The 22,500-nt window shown below is 46.3% G+C and overlaps 2 protein-coding genes and 1 long non-coding RNA gene across 16 annotated transcripts in view; 1 reads left to right on the top strand and 2 right to left on the bottom strand.

The window, feature by feature from the left end:
- LOC126987874 (glutamate receptor ionotropic, kainate 1-like) overlaps positions 1-22,500 on the bottom strand; it is a 195,578-nt gene that overhangs the window by 69,408 nt on the left and 103,670 nt on the right. Inside the window, 1 exon segment of the mRNA XM_050845337.1 lies at positions 2,163-2,414. Within this exon segment, the coding sequence (XP_050701294.1) occupies positions 2,163-2,414 (252 nt within the window).
- LOC126988066 (snake venom metalloprotease inhibitor 02A10-like) lies at positions 4,296-18,868 on the bottom strand. 10 transcript variants are annotated; one of them, XR_007741415.1, is made up of 6 exons: positions 17,296-17,520; positions 17,140-17,217; positions 16,986-17,061; positions 10,859-11,014; positions 4,619-4,772; positions 4,296-4,540 (listed from the first exon to the last, which is right to left on the bottom strand). XR_007741415.1 is itself a non-coding variant. In XM_050845870.1 (2 exons), exon 1 carries the CDS (start codon positions 18,866-18,868, stop codon positions 17,663-17,665), a length of 1,206 nt encoding a protein of 401 aa, XP_050701827.1. In that variant the 3' UTR covers positions 4,317-4,540; positions 17,528-17,662. The 10 variants fall into 10 exon arrangements, 6 of the variants coding, with proteins under 6 accessions (XP_050701827.1, XP_050701831.1, XP_050701825.1 ...); XR_007741417.1 differs by having other exon boundaries at positions 17,374-17,520; XR_007741414.1 differs by lacking the exons at positions 10,859-11,014; positions 16,986-17,061; positions 17,140-17,217; positions 17,296-17,520 and having other exon boundaries at positions 4,695-4,838.
- On the top strand, positions 5,263-18,228 carry LOC126988067 (uncharacterized). Of its 5 annotated transcripts, XR_007741422.1 has the most exons (4): positions 5,263-5,410; positions 11,655-11,729; positions 11,880-11,954; positions 18,091-18,228. It is a non-coding gene; the product is annotated as an uncharacterized LOC126988067 (long non-coding RNA). The 5 variants fall into 5 exon arrangements; XR_007741421.1 differs by lacking the exon at positions 11,655-11,729 and having other exon boundaries at positions 5,275-5,410; XR_007741420.1 differs by lacking the exon at positions 11,655-11,729 and having other exon boundaries at positions 5,275-5,410; positions 11,805-11,954.

Genomic DNA, 22,500 nt, shown 5'->3' with positions numbered 1-22,500 from the left:
CCCTCTCTGCAAGTTAAGTAAGTCAGTCTTTTACATATGACAGTGACAAACAAAGACAGATTGACAGACAGACAGAATAATCAAATACATTCTCTATTCTTTCCTCCTTGTTGTCGCTTCTTCATATGAAACAAACAAATATATACACACTCATAAAATCAGAGATAGTCATGAATACAAATCTAATATATTCCTTTTCCCTTCTCTCCAGGTTAGTTGCTGATGCCTCTATAGATGACGCTGACTCTAAAACGGTTTCTTAAGGTACGTGGGTCAAGACATTTCGCCGCCCAAGAACACATATTTGACAAGGCTTTTCTAGGAGTCGTGGGCATTTTCAGGGGTAGTTTTATGGCCCTGGTGGTAGTGTGACCCTTCCTCTGTACCATGAACCTAAAGAAACACTCATTGGAACCCGACTGACCCACTTTTTGACCTGATGTAAGAACCCGCTGTGTCTTATAATACCAACACCTATCTCTTCTTCTCATGTGTTACCTATAGCTAGCATATGAGAGGAAGACAATCTAGACCTCTCCTCTAACTAACTATCTACAACCATTTATACTTCGCCGCTCTGTTGCTTCCCTCTCTATCTTTTTTTCATGCTAACTGCTCGCCCTGCATATCTCCACCCCATCCACAGCCTCGCCCTATATGACTTTCTGCACAGGCTATCTTTCCCCTCCTCGCTGTCCAACTTCCTAGTGCAAAAGTCTGCCTCTGTCTTCATTCTTTCATCCTTTTCACTGGTAGAATTTGGAACACACAACTGACACACACTCTCTCTCTCTCTCTCTCTCTCTCTCTCTCTCTCTCTCTCTCTCTCTCTCTCTCTCTCTCTCTCTCTCTCTCTCTCTCTCTCTCTCTCTCTCTCTCTCTCTCTCTCTCTCTCTCTCTCTCTCTCTCTCTCTCTCTCTCTCTCTCTCTCTCTCTCTCTCTCTCTCTCTCTCTCTCTCTCTCTCTCTCTCTCTCTCTCTCTCTCTCTCTCTCTCTCTCTCTCTCTCTCTCTCTCTCTCTCTCTCTCTCTCTCTCTCTCTCTCACACCCCTTGCCTTCCCTTCCCTTTCCTCCTCTTCCTTCTCCTTTCTCCTCTTCCCTTTCCATCCCTTCCCTTTCCTTCCCTTCCTTCTCAGTCCCGTTCCTTTCCTTCCTCCCCTTCCTCCCTTACCCTGTTCCCTTCCTTCCTCCCCTTCCGTCTCCTCTCTCATCTTCCCTTTCCATCCCTTCCCTTTCCTTCCCTTCCTTCTCTACCCCGTTCCCTTCCTTCCTCCCCTCTCCCTCTCCCTCCCCTCCTTCTCTCCCTCGATGTACATACTCATTTTTACCTCCGTCAGCTTGTATTCTCTTCCGTTTCCTCCCTGCCTCCCCGCCTCCCTCCGAAGCTTCCCTCCTCCACTAACTCTCCACACTCCACTTGCTGTTTGCCTCCACTCACGCCAGTTACTGCACCTACTACACTACACTTCAGGACACTCATTTGCATTCTCCCCAGCCTCCTCTTCCTCCTCCTCCTCCTCCTCCTCGTCCTCTTCTACCTTAGCTATTCAAATTTCTGACGTCATCCATTTGTGTATTAACTTTTATCTTATCTAATGCCCTTCAAATTCTTCCTTCAGTCATTTTTATTTTTATTTTTTCCTTATTTTCTTTCCGTGGACTCTTTTTCTTTCCCCTTTTCCTTTAATACGTTCTTTCTTCAGTGTCTTTTCCATCTTGTCTCTAACCTCTTCACTCCTCCCATCAATCTCTTTGCCTCGTTATTTCTTTCTTACCTTCTGTGCCTATTCTGTTTTCTTCCCCCTTTTCCTATAATACGTTCTTTCTTCAGTGTCTTTTCCATCTTGTCTCTAACCTCTTTACTCCTCCCATCAATCTCTTTTCCTCGTTATTTCTTTCTTATCTTCTTTCCCCACACTCTTTTCTTCCCCTTTTCCCCGCAATATGTTTTTCCCTCAGCTTTTTCCACCTTACTCTTTGTCTCTAACTTCCTATCCTTTTCCTGCCGACCTTATCCCGATAAATAATTTCTTTTCCCTGAAGTCTTTACGTCTACTATAGCAAAGTTCCATCATGCTAGTCTTTCAAGCTCTTAACCTTCACTCTTTTCTAATAGCCACTTTTCCTTCCCTCTATATCCTCCTCTTCGTTCTTTCTCCTTACCGAAGTCCTCCTCGTAGATGATGGCCACCTTCTTCCACTTGAGGAACTGTATCATGTCCTTGTAGGCCTGGTTGAGGTAGGTGTGGGACGGGAACAGGTTGATGCTGAACTCCTTCTCTTGGGGCTCGATGTCCAGCCTCGCCTCCAGGTGCGGGATGTCCAGGGCGTCGGTGATGGACTGGATGTGGGAGCCAAGAAGGGGGTCGAAGGGCCCGAACATGGCCTGGACGCCGAACGTGATCTGCTTGCACGCTAACAGAGGGGAGAGAAAGAGAGAGAGTGTTCGTTAGGAGGGTTGGCATTGTGTGAGGAGAGGGTTAATTTAGGACTAGAGTTGATTGAGTAAGGGAGTAGTTGAAGAGAGATTATGTGTGTAGGTTGTTATGTTAGGCTAGGTTAGGAATGGTAAAGTAAAGAATGGATGAATGAGTTAGAATTATGTAAGGACACCTGGTTCATGAGGGATAAGAACTGATATTAGGACAAGAGTTGACTTAGTAACGGAGTATTTGAAGAGAGTACCTAACCTAACCTAACTATTTTTTTTTATAGTTAGGTTAGGTTAGGATAGGAATGGTAAAGTAAAGAATAGATGAATGAGTTAGAATTATGTAAGGACACCAGTTCATAAGGGAAAAGAAGTGTGAGATTAGGCCAAGACTTGACTGAGTAAGGGAGTAGTTTAAGAGAGATTATGTTTGTAGGTTGTTAGGTTAGGTTAGGTTAGGAATGGTAAAGTAATGAATGGATGAATGAGTTAGAATTATGTAAGGACACCAGTTCATAAGGGATAAGAACTGATATTAGGACAAGAGTTGACTTAGTAACGGAGTATTTGAAGAGAGTACCTAACCTAACCTAACTATTTTTTTTTATAGTTAGGTTAGATTAGGTTTGGAATGGTAAAGTAAAGAATGGATGAATGAGTTAGAATTATGTAAGGACACCAGTTCATAAGGGATAAGAACTGTGATATTAGGACAAAAATTGACCGAGTAAGGGAGTAGTTGAAGACAGAAGATTATGTTTGAAGGTTGTTAGGTTAGGTTAGGTTAGGAATGGTAAAGTAAAGAATGGATGAATGAGTTAGAATTATGTAAGGACACCAGTTCATAAGGGAAAAGAAGTGTGAGATTAGGACAAGACTTGACTGAGTAAGGGAGTAGTTTAAGAGAGATTATGTTTGTAGGTTGTTAGGTTAGGTTAGGTTAGGAATGGTAAAGTAATGAATGGATGAATGAGTTAGAATTATGTAAGGACACCTGGCTCATGAGGGATAAGAACTAAGATTTGAGGGGGCGTAGTTGAGGAAGGAAAAATGACGTGTAGGTGAAAATAGCGATAACGGAAGGGGAGTTTGAGAATAACTGGAAGGAAAAGTCTACGAAAGGGACCAATTAGGGTATTAGTAGAGGGGTAGATATGTTATGTGGAGGGAGAGATTATAATGTATGCGTTATATAAGACATCAGATAAGAGAGCAATGTTGCCAGATATCAACACTAAAACTTCAAAGGGAAAAATCCATTAGTTAAAGATTGATAAACTTAAACACATAAATATTTGTACGTCGAAAATTAATTAACTTCTTTACCTGTAACTTAACGAGATCAGATCACAGGTGTATTGATTAACTACACACACACACACACACACACACACACACACACACACACACACACACGTTGTACGACTCGCCGGGCACAGGAAAAGCATGGAGAGGAAGTTTTTATCATGAGAAGCTAAATGTATAGACGTACCTTCTCGGGGCGTCACAACAACCTGTAAACTTCTTTTTCGTGTAATATATAACTTCACTAACATGGCTATCAAGCTTCCTCTAGGCAGAACAATCAGAGCTATTGTTTTGTGTGGGTATTGTTTTATTGTGCCTTGTTTTTGTGGCTTTTGTTTTTTGTGGATATTGTTTTGTGTGGCTATTGTTTTTATTATTTTTTGTGGCTATTGTTCTTGTAGCTATTGTTTTTTGTGGATATTGTTTTGTGTGGCTATTGTTTTTGTGGGTATTTTTTGTGGATATTGTTTTTTTGGCTATTGTTTTTGTGGCTATTGTTTTATGGGTGTTGTTTTTTGTGGCTGTTATTTTTTATATGTATTGTTTTTTGTGGGTATTGTTTATTTTGTGGCTATTGTTTTTTGTGGCTATTGTTTTTTGTGGCTATTGGTGTTGATGTTGATGTGTTTCTTGTGTGTTGAGGGACCTCCTTTCCTGGGGAGAGGGAAGAGGAGGCCTTGGTGTTGACGTTGATTGGGTGGTTGTGGTGTGTGTGTTGAGGGACCTCCTTTCCTGGGGAGAGGGAAGAGGAGGCCTTGGTGTTGACGTTGATTGGGTGGTTGTGGTGTGTGTGTTGAGGGACCTCCTTTCCTGGGGAGAGGGAAGAGAAGGCCTTGGTGTTGACGTTCATTGGGTGGTTGTGATGTGTGTGTTGAGGGACCTCCTTTCCTGGGGAGAGGGAAGAGGAGGCCTTGGTGTTGACGTTCATTGGGTGGTTGTGGTGTGTGTTGAGGGACCTCCTTTCCTGGGGAGAGGGAAGAGAAGGCCTTGGTGTTGACGTTGATTGGGTGGTTGTGGTGTGTGTGTTGAGGGACCTCCTTTCCTGGGGAGAGGGAAGAGGAGGCCTTGGTGTTGACGTTGTGGTATTTGTTGCTTCTTGGTGATTTTTTTGGTGCCATTTTTTTTGGCCTTTTTTCATTTTTTCAATTTTTTTCATATTTTTTCATTTTTTAGAGGGGCGGAGGAATGTAACCCGCGAATGGTTCCGGCACCGAAGACGGGAAGGGCGGCTTTGGCCTGGGTGGTTTTCTCGTTGACCAGGAGCGCTTCTTGGTGCGGGAAGTCCTGTAATGATGGTGCACGTGGTGGTGGGAGTGATGGTGCACGTGGTGGTGGTGGTGAATTGTACGTTCCTCCGAATCATGAGAAGAAGAGGAGTCTCCGGGAGGTGCCGGGATGCTACTCGTGGGATTTGGCACGAGAGGCTCCGGAGAACTTGTCAAGGGAGGCTCCGGAGTTGACACTGGAGAGTCCGGATAAGTTGGCACTAGTGACTCGGAAGACGATGATGAGCTGGACCACGGTGAATTATACCGGGGCGAAGATAGCCGGATCCAATTTATGGGATCATGGCATGGCTCATCTTGGGGTGCTTCAGGTGGAGTGAGCCACAGCTCCTCCCCGGAAAGTTGCCCTGGCTCTGGCATGTTGAGAATTGGCTCTGGCGCCTCAGGTGGAGTGAGCCACAGCTCCTCCCCGGGAAGTTGCCCTGGCTCTGGCATGTTGAGAATTGGCTCTGGCGCCTCATGTGGAGTGAGCCACATCTCCTCCTGGAAAATTTCCCTTGACTCTGCCATGTTGAAAATTGGCTCTGGCGCCTCAGGTGGAGTGAGCCACATCTCCTCCTGGGGAATTTGCCCTGGCTCTGACCAGTTCAGAATTGGCTCTGGTACCTCAGGTGGAGTGAGCCACAGCTCCTCCCCGGGAATATGGCTTGGCTCTGCCCATTTGAGAATTGGCACTGGCTCCTCAGGTGGAGTGAGCCACGGCTCCTCTGTAGGAAAATACCATGGCATTGCCAGGGGGGGAGTTGGCACGTGAGTCTCGACTGGATCGTGCCACGACTCCTCGGAGGAAGTACTCCATGGCTCTAGCAGGGGATAAGTTGGCACTTGAGTCTCGACTGGATCGTGCCACGACTCCTCGGAGGAAGTACTCCATGGCTCAAGCAGGGGATAAGTTGGCACTTGAGTCTCGACGGGATCGTGCCACGACTCCTCGGAGGAAGTACTCCATGGCTCAAGCAGGGGATAAGTTGGCACTTGAGTCTCGACGGGAGCGTGCCACGACTCCTCTGGGGGCAAAAGGCACGGTTCTGGCGGTGAGGGAGTCAGTCGTCCCGCCGAGACTGGGCCGGATGTTCTGCTTGAGGGGGAGGCAGGCTCCCCCAGGCTCTCCCTAGTGAAGCTGGCGACCAGCTCGCCGCTGGCCCCGGTGCTCACGGCCGTGAGGGTAAAGCCCGCCGGGAGAACTAGCCTTGCCTCGGTGCCCTGGAACTCTAGAGAACACATGCTTGAGGAGAACATTATTGCAGAACTTAAAGAAAAATAACGATTGCCGGGTAAAATGAGCGCCGGCGAGATTTGGGATGTTTAGCGCGGGGCGTGGCGGGGCGGGGCAGACACGAGCACAACACCTCAGCTTGTGACGACGTGAAGTGTGGGAAACTTGCAGACTCCTTATGTTCCTATGTTCTTATGTTCTTACACACACACACACACACACACACACACACACACACACACACACACACACACACACACACACACACACACACACACACACACACACACACACACACACACACACACACACACACACACACACACACACACACACACACACACACACACACACACACAGTCGGAAAGCGTCACACTCTTTGCCTTAGCAGTGAGGGAGAAATATTTAACGAAGGCATTGTTTTTGTTATCGTTTTTGCGGTCGTCTTCGTCTTTAAACAACAGTCATCGGCCAAGTGTGAAGGTTAGATGGAGAAACAAAATATGAAGGAAATGAAGGAGGGAAAGAAAGAAGGGAAGGAGGAAGGGAAGGAGGTGCGAAAATGATGAAATGGAAAGGGAAGAGATTGATGAAGGGAAAAGGTGACGAAAGGGAGATGAGGAAAAGGAAGGTGACGAGAACAAAAATAGAGAAAGAAAAAAATAAAGAAAATGGATGAAAATCAAAATCAAACCAAAAAAAAAAAAAGAAGGAATTAAGAAAATGAAAAGACAACAAGTGGAGAGAGAGAGAGAGAGAGAGAGAGAGAGAGAGAGAGAGAGAGAGAGAGAGAGAGAGAGAGAGAGAGAGAGAGAGAAGGGAAGAGGAAGACAGAATAGGAGAGGGTGAAGAGGAATGGAAGAGACGCGAGGGAGAGTTGATAAAAGACACACATGAATAGAGAGAGAGAGAGAGAGAGAGAGAGAGAGAGAGAGAGAGAGAGAGAGAGAGAGAAAATGGAGGGAATAAAGATTGAAAGAACGACCAAATGTGGACAGGCAAGGAAAATGGAGAAGAAAGAAATGGAGAGGAAGAGGAAGAGGAGGAGGAGGAGGAGGAGGAAGAAGAAGAGGAAAAAGAAAAGGAAGGGAGGGATAAAAGCTGAACTGATGAAGACAAAAGAGAAGAAAATAAGGAGGAAAAAGGAAGGAGGAGGAGGAGGAGGAGAGGAAGATAGAGAGGAAGATAGAGACCCGATAGCTGACGAGAACAGAAGAAGAAATGAAGAGATAAAAAAAGAGAGAAAGGAGAGAAAAGAAGATAGGGAGATCAAGGCTAAGGGTTCGTTCTTGGGGCCGTGAGCCAAGAGAAGGCGAGGAATGTAATGAACCTGACAATATAGAACGGGAAGGGGCGATGGAAGATGACGGGGGAAGGGATGGCCGTGATGAGGGGGAGAGAACGACGCTGAGAACGGGGGAGGGGCAAGGAGGCAGAGAAGAGGGAGAGAATGGTAGATGACAGTACTGGGTGATGCAGAGGGAAGGAGAATCGACATGAATCACTTGGTCAAGAGGAGCATACCCTGGCTGCGAGCTGTTTTGCCTCCCGGGGCCGACTGTTAGCTTGGCACCCCTCACACCCAAAGTAAAATATCTACAGTAATTTTCATTTTATTTTACTGAGAATGAAAAAATGTCTAAAATATAAAACACAGGCAAGCAAAAAGGAAAAGAAAGGAAAAATAATGATTCAGATTTCCATATAATAAAGAAAATAGCTGCAATTAAGGAAAGAACAGCTATATTTGCTGCCCCTTAACGAGTGCCGCCCCCACCGCCCACCCCCCTTTGCTACGCCACTGGTGACATGTTGCCCCCACCCCACGACGCCAGCCTCGGGGGTTTCATCGAGCAACTCTCCATGCAGGCCCTCTTGCCATCCTAATTCATCGACTTGATCACGGCGCGAACTCTGTGGGCGTTCCCTTGACCTCCTCTAGTCAGGGTCGTCGATAAAGAGAGTGACGACCTGGGCTCCCTAGACACCATCTGCACCTATGTCGCTCAGGCTTACTGCCCAGAGAGAGATAAAAAGTGATGGTGTTTGAAATCCCAGCAGCTTGTGTTGAGGCAGTGGTGGGAGGCAGTGAGCATGAGCGGCAAAGATGCAAGCTTGAGAGTGGCCTGATCCACGGCTCTGCCTCCACTCGGGACTCTCTCACAGTAACAACCCGGCGAGCAGTATCGACCTCTGGGTGAATAAGGATGAAGGGGGAGGAGAGGTGAGGAAAGGGAGGAAATATGACAGGAGAGAAGGCAGAGAGGTTAGAATCAGGGTGAAGGGAGATGAGAGAAGAGGATAGGGAAGAGAGGTGACATAAGGTGAGGAGATGAGGGGAGTGAGGGAACAACGGATACATGACAGATGATGAGCCGATGAAAGAGGGAGAGAGAAATTTACATAGATTTACGTAGAAAATCAGACCACACAGACCCCATGGTCTAGACTAGGTGGTCTGTCCTTAAACCTAAGTGATTTTACATTAATCAGATGGCTCCAGAACGTTGCTTTTCTACTCTCGCTTAATATTATGTTCAAGGAAGTGACGGTCGAGCTTGTTTTTAAAGGAGTCAATCGTGTTACACTGGACCACTGATGGTGGGAGCTTATTCCATTCTCGCACTACAACGTTGGTGAAGAAAAATTTGGTGCAGTCTGAATTTACTTGTCTACATTTGAGTTTTGTGCCATTGTTCCTCGTTCGCAAAGTGTCATCGATCATAAACAATTTTGTTCTGTCTACATTCGTGAAACCATTAAGTATTTTAAAACATTCGATCAGTTTTCCTCGGAGGCGACGTTTCTCAAGAGAGAACATGTTAAGGGTGGAAAGTCTTTCTTCGTAGGATTTGTTGCGCAAGGAAGGGATCATTTTTGTTGCTCGACGCTGAACACCTTCTAGTTTAGCAATGTCCTTTGCATGATGGGGAGACCAAAACTGTATCGCATATTCCAAGTGGGTCTGACTAAACTATTGTAGAGCGGAAGTATTACATCTTTATTCTTGAATAAAAAGTTTCTTTTAATGAAGCCCAACATTCTGTTCGCTTTATTTGCTGCATCGATGCATTGATGTGAGAATTTGAGGTTTGACGCGATTTTAATCCCCAGGTCCTTAACGCATTGAACGCTTGTGAGTTTAACGCCGCGTATTTCGTAATCGAACTTCTTATTTTTTGTTCCAACTTGAAGGACCTGGCACTTGTCTACGTTAAAGGGCATCTCCCATTTATCCGACCAAGCTGAAATTTTGTGCAAATCCTCTTGGAGGCTTTGCCAGTCTTCGTCAGTGAGAACCGAGTTACCAATCTTTGTGTCGTCTGCAAATTTACTAATGCGATTATTGAGTCCAACATCCACGTCGTTGATGTAAATAATGAAGAGCACTGGGCCAAGAACCGAGCCCTGAGAGAGAGAGAGAGAGAGAGAGAGAGACGAAAGAGAAGATGAGAAATGACAAGGGCGTGATAAAGAGGGGAGAGAGAGAAAGAGAGGAAGAGATGATCATTGTACGGGGCTATTGTTTTTATGGCTATTGTTTTTTTGGCTATTGTTTTTGTAGCTATTGTTTTATGGGTGGGTTTTTTTTTGGTTATTGTTTTTTTTGGCTATTGTTTTTGTTGCTATTGTTTTTATGGCGATTGTTTTTTGTGGCTATTGTTTTTGTGGGTATTGTTTTTTGGGTATTGTTTTTATGGCTATAGTTTTTGTGGCTATTGTTTTATTGGTATTGTTTTTTGTGGGTATTGTTTTATTGGTATTGTTTTTTGTGGGTATTGTTTTTTGTGGGTATTGTTTTTTGGGGTATTGTTTTTATGGCTATAGTTTTTGTGGCTATTGTTTTATTGGTATTGTTTTTTGTGGGTATTGTTTTTTGTGGGTATTGTTTTTGTAGCTATTGTTTTTTGCGGGTATTGTTTTTGTGGGTATTGTTTTTTGTGGGTATTGTTTTTTGTGGGTATTGTTTTTGTGGGTATTTTTTGTGGATATTGTTTTTTGTGGGTTTTGTTTTGGGTATTGTTTTTTGTGGCTATTGTTTATGTGGCTACTATTTTTGTGGGTATTGTTTTTTGTGGGTATTGTTTTGGTGGGTATTTTTTGTGGATATTGTTTTTTGTGGGTTTTGTTTTGGGTATTGTTTTGTGTGGCTATTGTTTTTGTGGCTACTATTTTTGTGGGTATTGTTTTTGTGGCTATTGTTTTTGTGAGTATTGTTTTTGTGGGTATTGTTGTTTGTAGGTATTGTTTTTGTGGGTATTGTTGTTTGTTGGTATTGTATTTTGTGGCTGTTATTTTTGTGGGTATTGTTGTTTGTGGGCACTGTTTTTTGTGGATATTGTTTTGTGTGGCTATTGTTTTTGTGGATATTGTTTTTGTGGCTATTGTTTTTGTGAGTATTGTTTTTGTGGGTATTGTTGTTTGTGGGCATTATATTTTGTGGATGTTATTTTTTATGTGTATTGTTTTTTGTGGGTATTGTTTATTTTGTGGCTATTGTTTTTTGTGGCTATTGTTTTTTTGTGGCTATTGTTTTTTGTTGAGGACCTCCTTTCCTGGGGAGAGGAAGAGTGGCTATTGGGGTTGATGTTGATGTGTTTCTTGTGTGTTGAGGGACCTCCTTTCCTGGGGAGAGGGAAGAGAAGGCCTTGGTGTTGACGTTGATTGGGTGGTTGTGGTGTGTGTGTTGAGGGACCTCCTTTCCTGGGGAGAGGGAAGAGGAGGCCTTGGTGTTGACGTTGATTGGGTGGTTGTGGTGTGTGTGTTGAGGGACCTCCTTTCCTGGGGAGAGGGAAGAGGAGGCCTTGGTGTTGACGTTCATTGGGTGGTTGTGGTGGGTGTGTTGAGGACCTCCTTTCCTGGGGAGAGGGACGAGGAGGCCTTGGTGTTGACGTTGGGGTATTTGTGGCTTCTTGGTGATGTTGTTGGTGCCATTTTTTTGGGCCTTTTTTCATTTTTTCAATTTTTTTCATATTTTTTCATTTTTTAGAGGGGCGGAGGAATGTAACCCGCGAATGGTTCCGGCACCGAAGACGGGAAGGGCGGCTTTGGCCTGGGTGGTTTTCTCGTTGACCAGGAGCGCTTCTTGGTGCGGGAAGTCCTGTAATGATGGTGCACGTGGTGGTGGGAGTGATGGTGCACGTGGTGGTGGTGGTGAATTGTACGTTCCTCCGAATCATGAGAAGAAGAGGAGTCTCCGGGAGGTGCCGGGATGCTAATCGTGGGGTTTGGCACGAGAGGCTCCGGAGAACTTGTCAAGGGAGGCTCCGGTGTTGTCACTGGAGAGTCCGGATAAGTTGGCACTAGTGACTCGGAAGACGATGATGAGCTGGACCACGGTGAATTATACCGGGGCGAAGATAGCCGGATCCAATTTATGGGGTCATGGCATGGCTCATCTTGGGGTGCTTCAGGTGGAGTGAGCCACAGCTCCTCCCCGGGAAGTTGCCCTGGCTCTGCCCAGTTCAAAATTGGCTCTGGCGCCTCAGGTGGAGTGAGCCACAGCTCCTCCCCGGGAATATGCCCTGGCTCTGGCATGTTGAGAATTGGCTCTGGCGCCTCAGGTGGAGTGAGCCACATCTCCTCCTGGGGAATTTGCCTTGACTCTGCCATGTTGAAAATTGGCTCTGGCGCCTCAGGTGGAGTGAGCCACATCTCCTCCTGGGGAATTTGCCCTGGCTCTGCCATGTTGAAAATTGGCTCTGGCGCCTCAGGTGGAGTGAGCCACATCTCCTCCTGGGGAATTTGCCCTGGCTCTGACCAGTTCAGAATTGGCTCTGGTACCTCAGGTGGAGTGAGCCACGGCTCCTCTGTAGGAAAATACCATGGCATTGCCAGGGGGGGAGTTGGCACTTGAGTCTCGTCGGGATCGTGCCACGACTCCTCGGAGGAAGTACTCCATGGCTCAAGCAGGGGATAAGTTGGCACTTGAGTCTCGACGGGAGCGTGCCACGACTCCTCTGGGGGCAAAAAGCACGGTTCTGGCGGTGAGGGAGTCAGTCGTCCCGCCGAGACTGGGCTGGATGTGCTGCCTGAGGGGGAGGCAGGCTCCCCCAGGCTCTCCCTAGTGAAGCTGGCGACCAGCTCGCCGCTGGCCCCGGTGCTCACGGCCGTGAGGGTAAAGCCCGCCGGGAGAACTAGCCTTGCCTCGGCGCCCTGGAACTCTAGAGAACACATGCTTGAGGAGAACATTATTGCAGAACTTAAAGAAAAATAACGATTGCCGGGTAAAATGAGCGCCGGCGAGATTTGGGATGTTTAGCGCGGGGCGTGGCGGGGCGGGGCAGACACGAGCACAACACCTCAGCTTGTGACGACGTGAAGTGTGGGAAACTTGCAGACTCCTTATGTTCCTATGTTCTTATGTTCTTACACACACACACACACACACACACACACACACACACACACACACACACACACACATACACACACACACACACAGTCGGAAAGCGTCACACTCTTTGCCTTAGCAGTGAGGGAGTAATATTTAACGAAGGCATTGTTTTTGTTATCGTTTTTGCGGTCGTCTTCGTCTTTAAACAACAGTCATCGGCCAAGTGTGAAGGTTAGATGGAGAAACAAAATATGAAGGAAATGAAGGAGGGAAAGAAAGAAGGGAAGGAGGAAGGGAAGGAGGTGCGAAAATGATGTAATGGAAAGGGAAGAGATTGATGAAGGGAAAAGGTGACGAAAGGGAGGAGAGGAAAAGGAAGGTGACGAGAACAAAAATAGAGAAAGAAAAAAATAAAGGAAATGGATGAAAATCAAAATCAAACCAAAAAAAAAAAAGAAGGAATTAAGAAAATGAAAAAGAGAGAGAGAGAGAGAGAGAGAGAGAGAGAGAGAGAGAGAGAGAGAGAGAGAGAGAGAGAGAGAGAGAGAGAGAGAGAGAGAGAGAGAGAGAGAGAGAGAGAGAGAGAGAGAGAGAGAAAATGGAAGGAATAAAGATTGAAAGAACGACCAAATGTGGACAGGCAAGGAAAATGGAGAAGAAAGAAATGGAGAGGAAGAGGAAGAGGAGGAGGAGGAGGAGGAGGAAGAAGAAGAGGAAGAAGAATGAGAAAAGGAAGGGAGGGATAAAAGCTGAACTGATGAAGACAAAAGAGAAGAAAATAAGGAGGAAAAAGGAAGGAGGAGGAAGAGGAGGAGAGGAAGATAGAGAGGAAGATAGAGACCCGATAGCTGACGAGAACAGAAGAAGAAATGAAGAGATAAAAAAAGAGAGAAAGGAGAGAAAAGAAGATAGGGAGATCAAGGCTAAGGGTTCGTTCTTGGGGCCGTGAGCCAAGAGAAGGCGAGGAATGTAATGAACCTGACAATATAGAACGGGAAGGGGCGATGGAAGATGACGGGGGAAGGGATGGCCGTGATGAGGGGGAGAGAACGACGCTGAGAACGGGGGAGGGGCAAGGAGGCAGAGAAGAGGGAGAGAATGGTAGATGACAGTACTGGGTGATGCTGAGGGAAGGAGAATCGACATGAATCACTTAGTCAAGAGGAGCATACCCTGGCTGCGAGCTGTTTTGCCTCCCGGGGCCGACTGTTAGCTTGGCACCCCTCACACCCAAAGTAAAACATCTACAGTAATTTTCATTTTATTTTACTGAGAATGAAAAAATGTCTAAAACATAAAACACATGCAAGCAAAAAGGAAAAGAAAGGAAAACTAATGATTCAGATTTCCATATAATAAAGAAAATAGCTGCAATTAAGGAAAGAAAGGGTATATTTGCTGCCCCCTAACGAGTGCCGCCCCCCCCACCCCCCCTTTGCTACGCCACTGGTGACATGTTGCCCCCACCCTGCGACGCCAGCCTCGGGGGTTTCATCGAGCAACTCTCCATGCAGGCCCTCTTGCCATCCTAATTCATCGACTTGATCACGGCGCGAACTCTGTGGGCGTTCCCTTGACCTCCTCTAGTCAGGGTCGTCGATAAAGAGAGTGACGACCTGGGCTCCCTAGACACCATCTGCACCTATGTCGCTCAGGCTTACTGCCCAGAGAGAGATAAAAAGTGATGGTGTTTGAAATCCCAGCAGCTTGTGTTGAGGCAGTGGTGGGAGGCAGTGAGCATGAGCGGCAAAGATGCAAGCTTGAGAGTGGCCTGATCCACGGCTCTGCCTCCACTCGGGACTCTCTCACAGTAACAACCCGGCGAGCAATGTCGGCCTCTGGGTAGAATATGGATGAAGGGGCAGGAGAGGTGAGGAAAGGGAGGAAATATGACAGGAGAGAAGGCAGAGAGGTTAGAATCAGGGTGAAGGGAGATGAGAGAAGAGGATAGGGAAGAGAGGTGACATAAGGTGAGGAGATGAGGGGAGTGAGGGAACCACGGATACATGACAGATGATGAGCCGATGAAAGAGGGAGAGAGAAATTTACATAGATTTACGTAGAAAATCAGACCACACAGACCCCATGGTCTAGACTAGGTGGTCTGTCCTTAAACCTAAGTGATTTTACATTAATCAGATGGCTCCAGAACGTTGCTTTTCTACTCTCGCTTAATATTATGTTCAAGGAAGTGACGGTCGAGCTTGTTTTTAAAGGAGTCAGTCGTGTTACACTGGACCACTGATGGTGGGAGCTTATTCCATTCTCGCACTACAACGTTGGTGAAGAAAAATTTGGTGCAGTCTGAATTTACTTGTCTACATTTGAGTTTTGTGCCATTGTTCCTCGTTCGCAAAGTGTCATCGATCATAAACAATTTTGTTCTGTCTACATTCGTGAAACCATTAAGTATTTTAAAACATTCGATCAGTTTTCCTCGGAGGCGACGTTTCTCAAGAGAGAACATGTTAAGGGTGGAAAGCCTTTCTTCGTAGGATTTGTTGTGCAAGGAAGGGATCATTTTTGTTGCTCGACGCTGAACACCTTCTAGTTTAGCAATGTCCTTTGCATGATGGGGAGACCAAAACTGTACCGCATATTCCAAGTGGGGTCTGACTAAACTATTGTAGAGCGGAAGTATTACATCTTTATTCTTGAATAAAAAGTTTCTTTTAATGAAGCCCAACATTCTGTTCGCTTTATTTGCTGCATCGATGCATTGATGTGAGAATTTGAGGTTTGACGCGATTTTAATCACCAGGTCCTTAACGCATTGAACGCTTGTGAGTTTAACGCCGCGTATTTCGTAATCGAACTTCTTATTTTTTGTTCCAACTTGAAGGACCTGGCACTTGTCTACGTTAAAGGGCATCTCCCATTTATCCGACCAAGCTGAAATTTTGTGCAAATCCTCTTGGAGGCTTTGCCAGTCTTCGTCAGTGAGAACCGAGTTACCAATCTTTGTGTCGTCTGTAAATTTACTAATGCGATTATTGAGTCCAACATCCACGTCGTTGATGTAAATAATAAAGAGCACTGGGCCAAGAACCGAGCCCTGAGAGAGAGAGAGAGAGAGAGAGAGAGAGAGAGAGAGAGAGAGAGAGAGAGAGAGAGAGAGAGAGAGAGAGAGAGAGAGAGAGAGAGAGAGAGAGAGAGAGAGAGAGAGAGAGAGAGAGATGCTGAAAGAGAGGAAGAGGGGAGAGAGACAGAGATTAACTGATTGATAGACAAATAAATAGATAGATAGAGAGATAGAACGATTAACCGAAAGAAGACATATTAGAAGAGGTGAGATGATTCAGTATAAGATAAAACAAGGAAAGATGTGTTAATATAATGTTAGTCAAGGTTAAGAAAGGAATAGCTAGTCGGAACGAAGATGAAATGAGATGAAGATGAGGATGACATGAGAGGAAGATGAGATGACGAAAGAGAAGATGAGAAGTGACAAGGGCGTGATAAAGAGGGGAGAGAGAGAAAGAGAGAAAGAGATGATCATTGTACGGGGCTATTGTTTTTATGGCTATTGTTTTTTTGGCTATTGTTTTTGTAGCTATTGTTTTATGAGTGGGGTTTTTTTTGGTTATTGTTTTTTTTTTGGCTATTGTTTTTGTTGCTATTGTTTTTATGGCGATTGTTTTTTGTGGGTATTGTTTTTGTGGGTATTGTTTTTTGGGTATTGTTTTTATGGCTATAGTTTTTGTGGCTATTGTTTTATTGGTATTGTTTTTTGTGGGTATTGTTTTTTGTGGGTATTGTTTTATTGGTATTGTTTTTTGTGGGTATTGTTTTTTGTGGGTATTGTTTTTGGGGGTATTGTTTTTATGGCTATAGTTTTTGTGGCTATTGTTTTATTGGTATTGTTTTTTGTGGGTATTGTTTTTGTAGCTATTGTTTTTTGCGGGTATTGTTTTTGTGGGTATTGTTTTTGTGGGTATTTTTTGTGGATATTGTTTTTTGTGGGTTTTGTTTTGGGTATTGTTTTTTGTGGCTATTGTTTTGTGTGGCTATTGTTTTTGTGGCTATTATTTTTGTGGGTATTGTTTTTGTGGCTATTGTTTTTGTGAGTATTGTTTTTGTGGGTATTGTTGTTTGTGGCTATTGTTTTTGTGGCTATTATTTTTGTGGGTATTGTTTTTTGTGGGCACTGTTTTTTGTGGATATTGTTTTGTGTGGCTATTGTTTTTGTGGATATTGTTTTTGTGGCTATTGTTTTTGTGAGTATTGTTTTTGTGGATATTGTTGTTTGTGGGTATTGTATTTTGTGGATGTTATTTTTTATATGTATTTTTTTGTGGGTATTGTTTATTTTGTGGCTATTGTTTTTTGTGGCTATTGTTTTTTTGTGGCTATTGTTTTTTGTGGCTATTGGTGTTGATGTTGATGTGTTTCTTGTGTGTTGAGGGACCTCCTTTCCTGGGGAGAGGGAAGAGAAGGCCTTGGTGTTGACGTTGATTGGGTGGTTGTGGTGTGTGTTGAGGGACCTCCTTTCCTGGGGAGAGGGAAGAAGAGGCCTTGGTGTTGACGTTGATTGGGTGGTTGTGGTGTGTGTGTTGAGGGACCTCCTTTCCTGGGGAGAGGGAAGAGGAGGCCTTGGTGTTGACGTTGATTGGGTGGTTGTGGTGTGTGTGTTGAGGGACCTCCTTTCCTGGGGAGAGGGAAGAAGAGGCCTTGGTGTTGACGTTCATTGGGTGGTTGTGGTGTGTGTGTTGAGGGACCTCCTTTCCTGGGGAGAGGGAAGAGGAGGCCTTGGTGTTGACGTTCATTGGGTGGTTGTGATGTGTGTGTTGAGGGACCTCCTTTCCTGGGGAGAGGGAAGAGGAGGCCTTGGTGTTGACGTTGATTGGGTGGTTGTGGTGTGTGTGTTGAGGGACCTCCTTTCCTGGGGAGAGGGAAGAGGAGGCCTTGGTGTTGACGTTCATTGGGTGGTTGTGGTGTGTGTTGAGGGACCTCCTTTCCTGGGGAGAGGGAAGAGGAGGCCTTGGTGTTGACGTTGTGGTATTTGTTGCTTCTTGGTGATTTTTTTGGTGCCATTTTTTTTGGCCTTTTTTCATTTTTTCAATTTTTTTCATATTTTTTCATTTTTTAGAGGGGCGGAGGAATGTAACCCGCGAATGGTTCCGGCACCGAAGACGGGAAGGGCGGCTTTGGCCTGGGTGGTTTTCTCGTTGACCAGGAGCGCTTCTTGGTGCGGGAAGTCCTGTAATGATGGTGCACGTGGTGGTGGGAGTGATGGTGCACGTGGTGGTGGTGGTGAATTGTACGTTCCTCCGAATCATGAGAAGAAGAGGAGTCTCCGGGAGGTGCCGGGATGCTACTCGTGGGATTTGGCACGAGAGGCTCCGGAGAACTTGTCAAGGGAGGCTCCGGAGTTGTCACTGGAGAGTCCGGATAAGTTGGCACTAGTGACTCGGAAGACGATGATGAGCTGGACCACGGTGAATTATACCGGGGCGAAGATAGCCGGATCCAATTTATGGGATCATGGCATGGCTCATCTTGGGGTGCTTCAGGTGGAGTGAGCCACAGCTCCTCCCCGGGAAGTTGCCCTGGCTCTGCCAAGTACAGAATTGGCTCTGGCGCCTCAGGTGGAGTGAGCCATATCTCCTCCTGGGGAATTTGCCCTGGCTCTGCCATGTTGAAAATTGGCTCTGGCGCCTCAGGTGGAGTGAGCCACATCTCCTCCTGGGGAATTTGCCTTGACTCTGCCATGTTGAAAATTGGCTCTGGCGCCTCAGGTGGAGTGAGCCACATCTCCTCCTGGGGAATTTGCCTTGACTCTGCCATGTTGAAAATTGGCTCTGGCGCCTCAGGTGGAGTGAGCCACATCTCCTCCTGGGGAATTTGCCCTGGCTCTGACCAGTTCAGAATTGGCTCTGGTACCTCAGGTGGAGTGAGCCACGGCTCCTCTGTAGGAAAATACCATGGCATTACCAGGGGGGGAGTTGGCACGTGAGTCTCGTCGGGATCGTGCCACGACTCCTCGGAGGAAGTACTCCATGGCTCAAGCAGGGGATAAGTTGGCACTTGAGTCTCGACGGGAGCGTGCCACGACTCCTCTGGGGGCAAAAGGCACGGTTCTGGCGGTGAGGGAGTCAGTCGTCCCGCCGAGACTGGGCTGGATGTGCTGCCTGAGGGGGAGGCAGGCTCCCCCAGGCTCTCCCTAGTGAAGCTGGCGACCAGCTCGCCGCTGGCCCCGGTGCTCACGGCCGTGAGGGTAAAGCCCGCCGGGAGAACTAGCCTTGCCTCGGTGCCCTGGAACTCTAGAGAACACATGCTTGAGGAGAACATTATTGCAGAACTTAAAGAAAAATAACGATTGCCGGGTAAAATGAGCGCCGGCGAGATTTGGGATGTTTAGCGCGGGGCGTGGCGGGGCGGGGCAGACACGAGCACAACACCTCAGCTTGTGACGACGTGAAGTGTGGGAAACTTGCAGACTCCTTATGTTCCTATGTTCTTATGTTCTTACACACACACACACACACACACACACACACATGCAAATTAACACACACAAATAAACCGTTTATTATTATTATTATACACACACACACACACACAGTCGGAAAGCGTCACACTCTTTGCCTTAGCAGTGAGGGAGAAATATTTAACGAAGGCATTGTTTTTGTTATCGTTTTTGCAGTCGTCTTCGTCTTTAAACAACAGTCATCGGCCAAGTGTGAAGGTTAGATGGAGAAACAAAATATGAAGGAAATGAAGGAGGGAAAGAAAGAAGGGAAGGAGGAAGGGAAGGAGGTGCGAAAATGATGTAATGGAAAGGGAAGAGATTGATGAAGGGAAAAGGTGACGAAAGGGAGGAGAGGAAAAGGAGGGTGACGAGAACAAAAATAGAGAAAGAAAAAAATAAAGAAAATGGATGAAAATCAAAATCAAACCAAAAAAAAAAAAAAGAAGGAATTAAGAAAATGAAAAGACAACAAGTGGAGAGAGAGAGAGAGAGAGAGAGAGAGAGAGAGAGAGAGAGAGAGAGAGAGAGAGAGAGAGAGAGAGAGAGAGAGAGAGAGAGAGAGAGAGAGAGAGAGAGAGAGAGAGAGAGAGAGAGAGAGAAAATGGAAGGAATAAAGATTGAAAGAACGACCAAATGTGGACAGGCAAGGAAAATGGAGAAGAAAGAAATGGAGAGGAAGAGGAAGAGGAGGAGGAGGAGGAGGAGGAGGAAGAAGAAGAGGAAAAAGAATGAGAAAAGGAAGGGAGGGATAAAAGCTGAACTGATGAAGACAAAAGAGAAGAAAATAAGGAGGAAAAAGGAAGGAGGAGGAGGAGGAGGAGAGGAAGATAGAGAGGAAGATAGAGACCCGATAGCTGACGAGAACAGAAGAAGAAATGAAGAGATAAAAAAAGAGAGAAAGGAGAGAAAAGAAGATAGGGAGATCAAGGCTAAGGGTTCGTTCTTGGGGCCGTGAGCCAAGAGAAGGCGAGGAATGTAATGAACCTGACAATATAGAACGGGAAGGGGCGATGGAAGATGACGGGGGAAGGGATGGCCGTGATGAGGGGGAGAGAACGACGCTGAGAACGGGGGAGGGGCAAGGAGGCAGAGAAGAGGGAGAGAATGGTAGATGACAGTACTGGGTGATGCTGAGGGAAGGAGAATCGACATGAATCACTTAGTCAAGAGGAGCATACCCTGGCTGCGAGCTGTTTTGCCTCCCGGGGCCGACTGTTAGCTTGGCACCCCTCACACCCAAAGTAAAACATCTACAGTAATTTTCATTTTATTTTACTGAGAATGAAAAAATGTCTAAAACATAAAACACATGCAAGCAAAAAGAAAAGAAAAGGGAAAATCAATGATTCAGATTTCCATATAATAAATAAAATAGCTGCAATTAAGGAAAGAAAGGCTATATTTGCTGCCCCCTAACGAGTGCCGCCCCCCCCCCCCCTTTGCTACGCCACTGGTGACATGTTGCCCCCACCCTGCGACGCCAGCCTCGGGGGTTTCATCGAGCAACTCTCCATGCAGGCCCTCTTGCCATCCTAATTCATCGACTTGATCACGGCGCGAACTCTGTGGGCGTTCCCTTGACCTCCTCTAGTCAGGGTCGTCGATAAAGAGAGTGACGACCTGGGCTCCCTAGACACCATCTGCACCTATGTCGCTCAGGCTTACTGCCCAGAGAGAGATAAAAAGTGATGGTGTTTGAAATCCCAGCAGCTTGTGTTGAGGCAGTGGTGGGAGGCAGTGAGCATGAGCGGCAAAGATGCAAGCTTGAGAGTGGCCTGATCCACGGCTCTGCCTCCACTCGGGACTCTCTCACAGTAACAACCCGGCGAGCAATGTCGGCCTCTGGGTAGAATATGGATGAAGGGGGAGGAGAGGTGAGGAAAGGGAGGAAATATGACAGGAGAGAAGGTAGGCAGGTTAGAATAAGGGTGAAGGGAGATGAGAGAAGAGGATAGGGAAGAGAGGTGAGGAGATGAGGGGAGTGAGGGAACCACGGATACATGACAGATGATGAGCCGATGAAAGAGGGAGAGAGAGAGAGAGGGATGCTGAAAGAGAGGAAGAGGGGAGAGAGAGACGGAGATTAATTGATTGATAGACAAATAAACAGATAGATAGATAGAGAGATAGAACGATAGGAAGAGGTGAGATGATTCAGTATAAGATAAAACAAGGAAAAATGTTTTAATATAATGTTAGATAGATTAAGAAAGGAATAGCTAGTCGGAACGAAGATGAAATGAGATGAAGATGATGATGACATGAGAGGAAGATGAGATGACGAAAGAGAAGATGAGAGGTGACAAGGGCGTGATGAAGGAGGGGAGAGAGACGCAAAGAAAGTGATGATCATTGCACGGGGCGGTGAATATGACGGATTTATGACCTGCGTGTGTGTGTGTATGTGTGTGTGTGTGTGTGTGTGTGTGTGTGTGTGTGTCTCTCTCTCTCTCTCTCTCTCTCTCTCTCTCTCTCTCTCTCTCTCTCTCTCTCTCTCTCTCTCTCTCTCTCTCTCTCTCTCTCTCTCTCTCTCTCTCTCTCTCTCTCTCTCTCTCTCTCTCTCTCTCTCTCTCTCTCTCTCTCTCTCTCTCTCTCTCTCTCTCTCTCTCTCTCTCTGTGTGTGTCTCTATCTCTCTCTCTCTCTCTCTCTCTCTCTCTCTCTCTCTCTCTCTCTCTCTCTCTCTCTCTCTCTCTCTCTCTCTCTCTCTCTCTCTCACGCTCCATATCACTCTAATTTATTCTATCTCCCACTCCTCCTCCTCCTCCTCCTCCTCCTCCTCCTTCTCCTCCTCCTCCTCTTCCTTTTCCTCTTATTTCCGATGTCTTACTTTCCTTCCTTTTTAGACTATATCCTCCTCCTCCTCCTCCTCCTCCTCCTCCTCCTCCTCCTCCTCCTCCTCTTCTCCTTCCTATTCCTCTTTCCTCCTTCCTTCCTTCTAGCTTTCTTTTCCTCTTCTACGTCTTCTTCTTCTTCCTTTTCATTCTCTATCTCTTTCTCTTCTCATTTTCCTTCATTCCCTTCTTCCTTCCTTTCCTTCCCTTCCCTTCCCTTCCCTTCCCTTCCCTATCCTTCCTTCCTTCCCTTCCTTCCTTCCTTCCTTGCTTCCTATCCCTTCCTTCCTTCCCTTCCTTCCATTCCATTCCATTCCTTTCTATCTCTTCCTTCCATTCCTTCCTTCCTATCCCTTCCCTTCCTTCCTTCCTATCCCTTCCTTCCTTCCTATCTCGTCCCTTCTCTTCCCTTCCCTTCCCTTCCCTTCCCTTCCCTTCCCTTCCTATCCCTTCCCTTCCCTTCCCTTCCCTTCCCTTCCATTCCATTCCCTTTCTATCTCTTCCCTTCCCTTCCCTTCCATTCCATTCCATTCCCTTTCTATCTCTTCCCTCCCCTTCCCTTCCCTTCCCTTCCATTCCCTTCCCTTCCTTTCCTTCCGATCTCTTCCTTCCTTCCTTC

This window comes from Eriocheir sinensis, chromosome 67 (assembly GCF_024679095.1).
Source record: "Eriocheir sinensis breed Jianghai 21 chromosome 67, ASM2467909v1, whole genome shotgun sequence".
NCBI classification, from domain to species: Eukaryota; Metazoa; Arthropoda; class Malacostraca; order Decapoda; family Varunidae; genus Eriocheir; species Eriocheir sinensis.
Note: the sequence above shows the minus strand (reverse complement) of the source record. Positions and strands in the feature narration are given on the sequence as shown.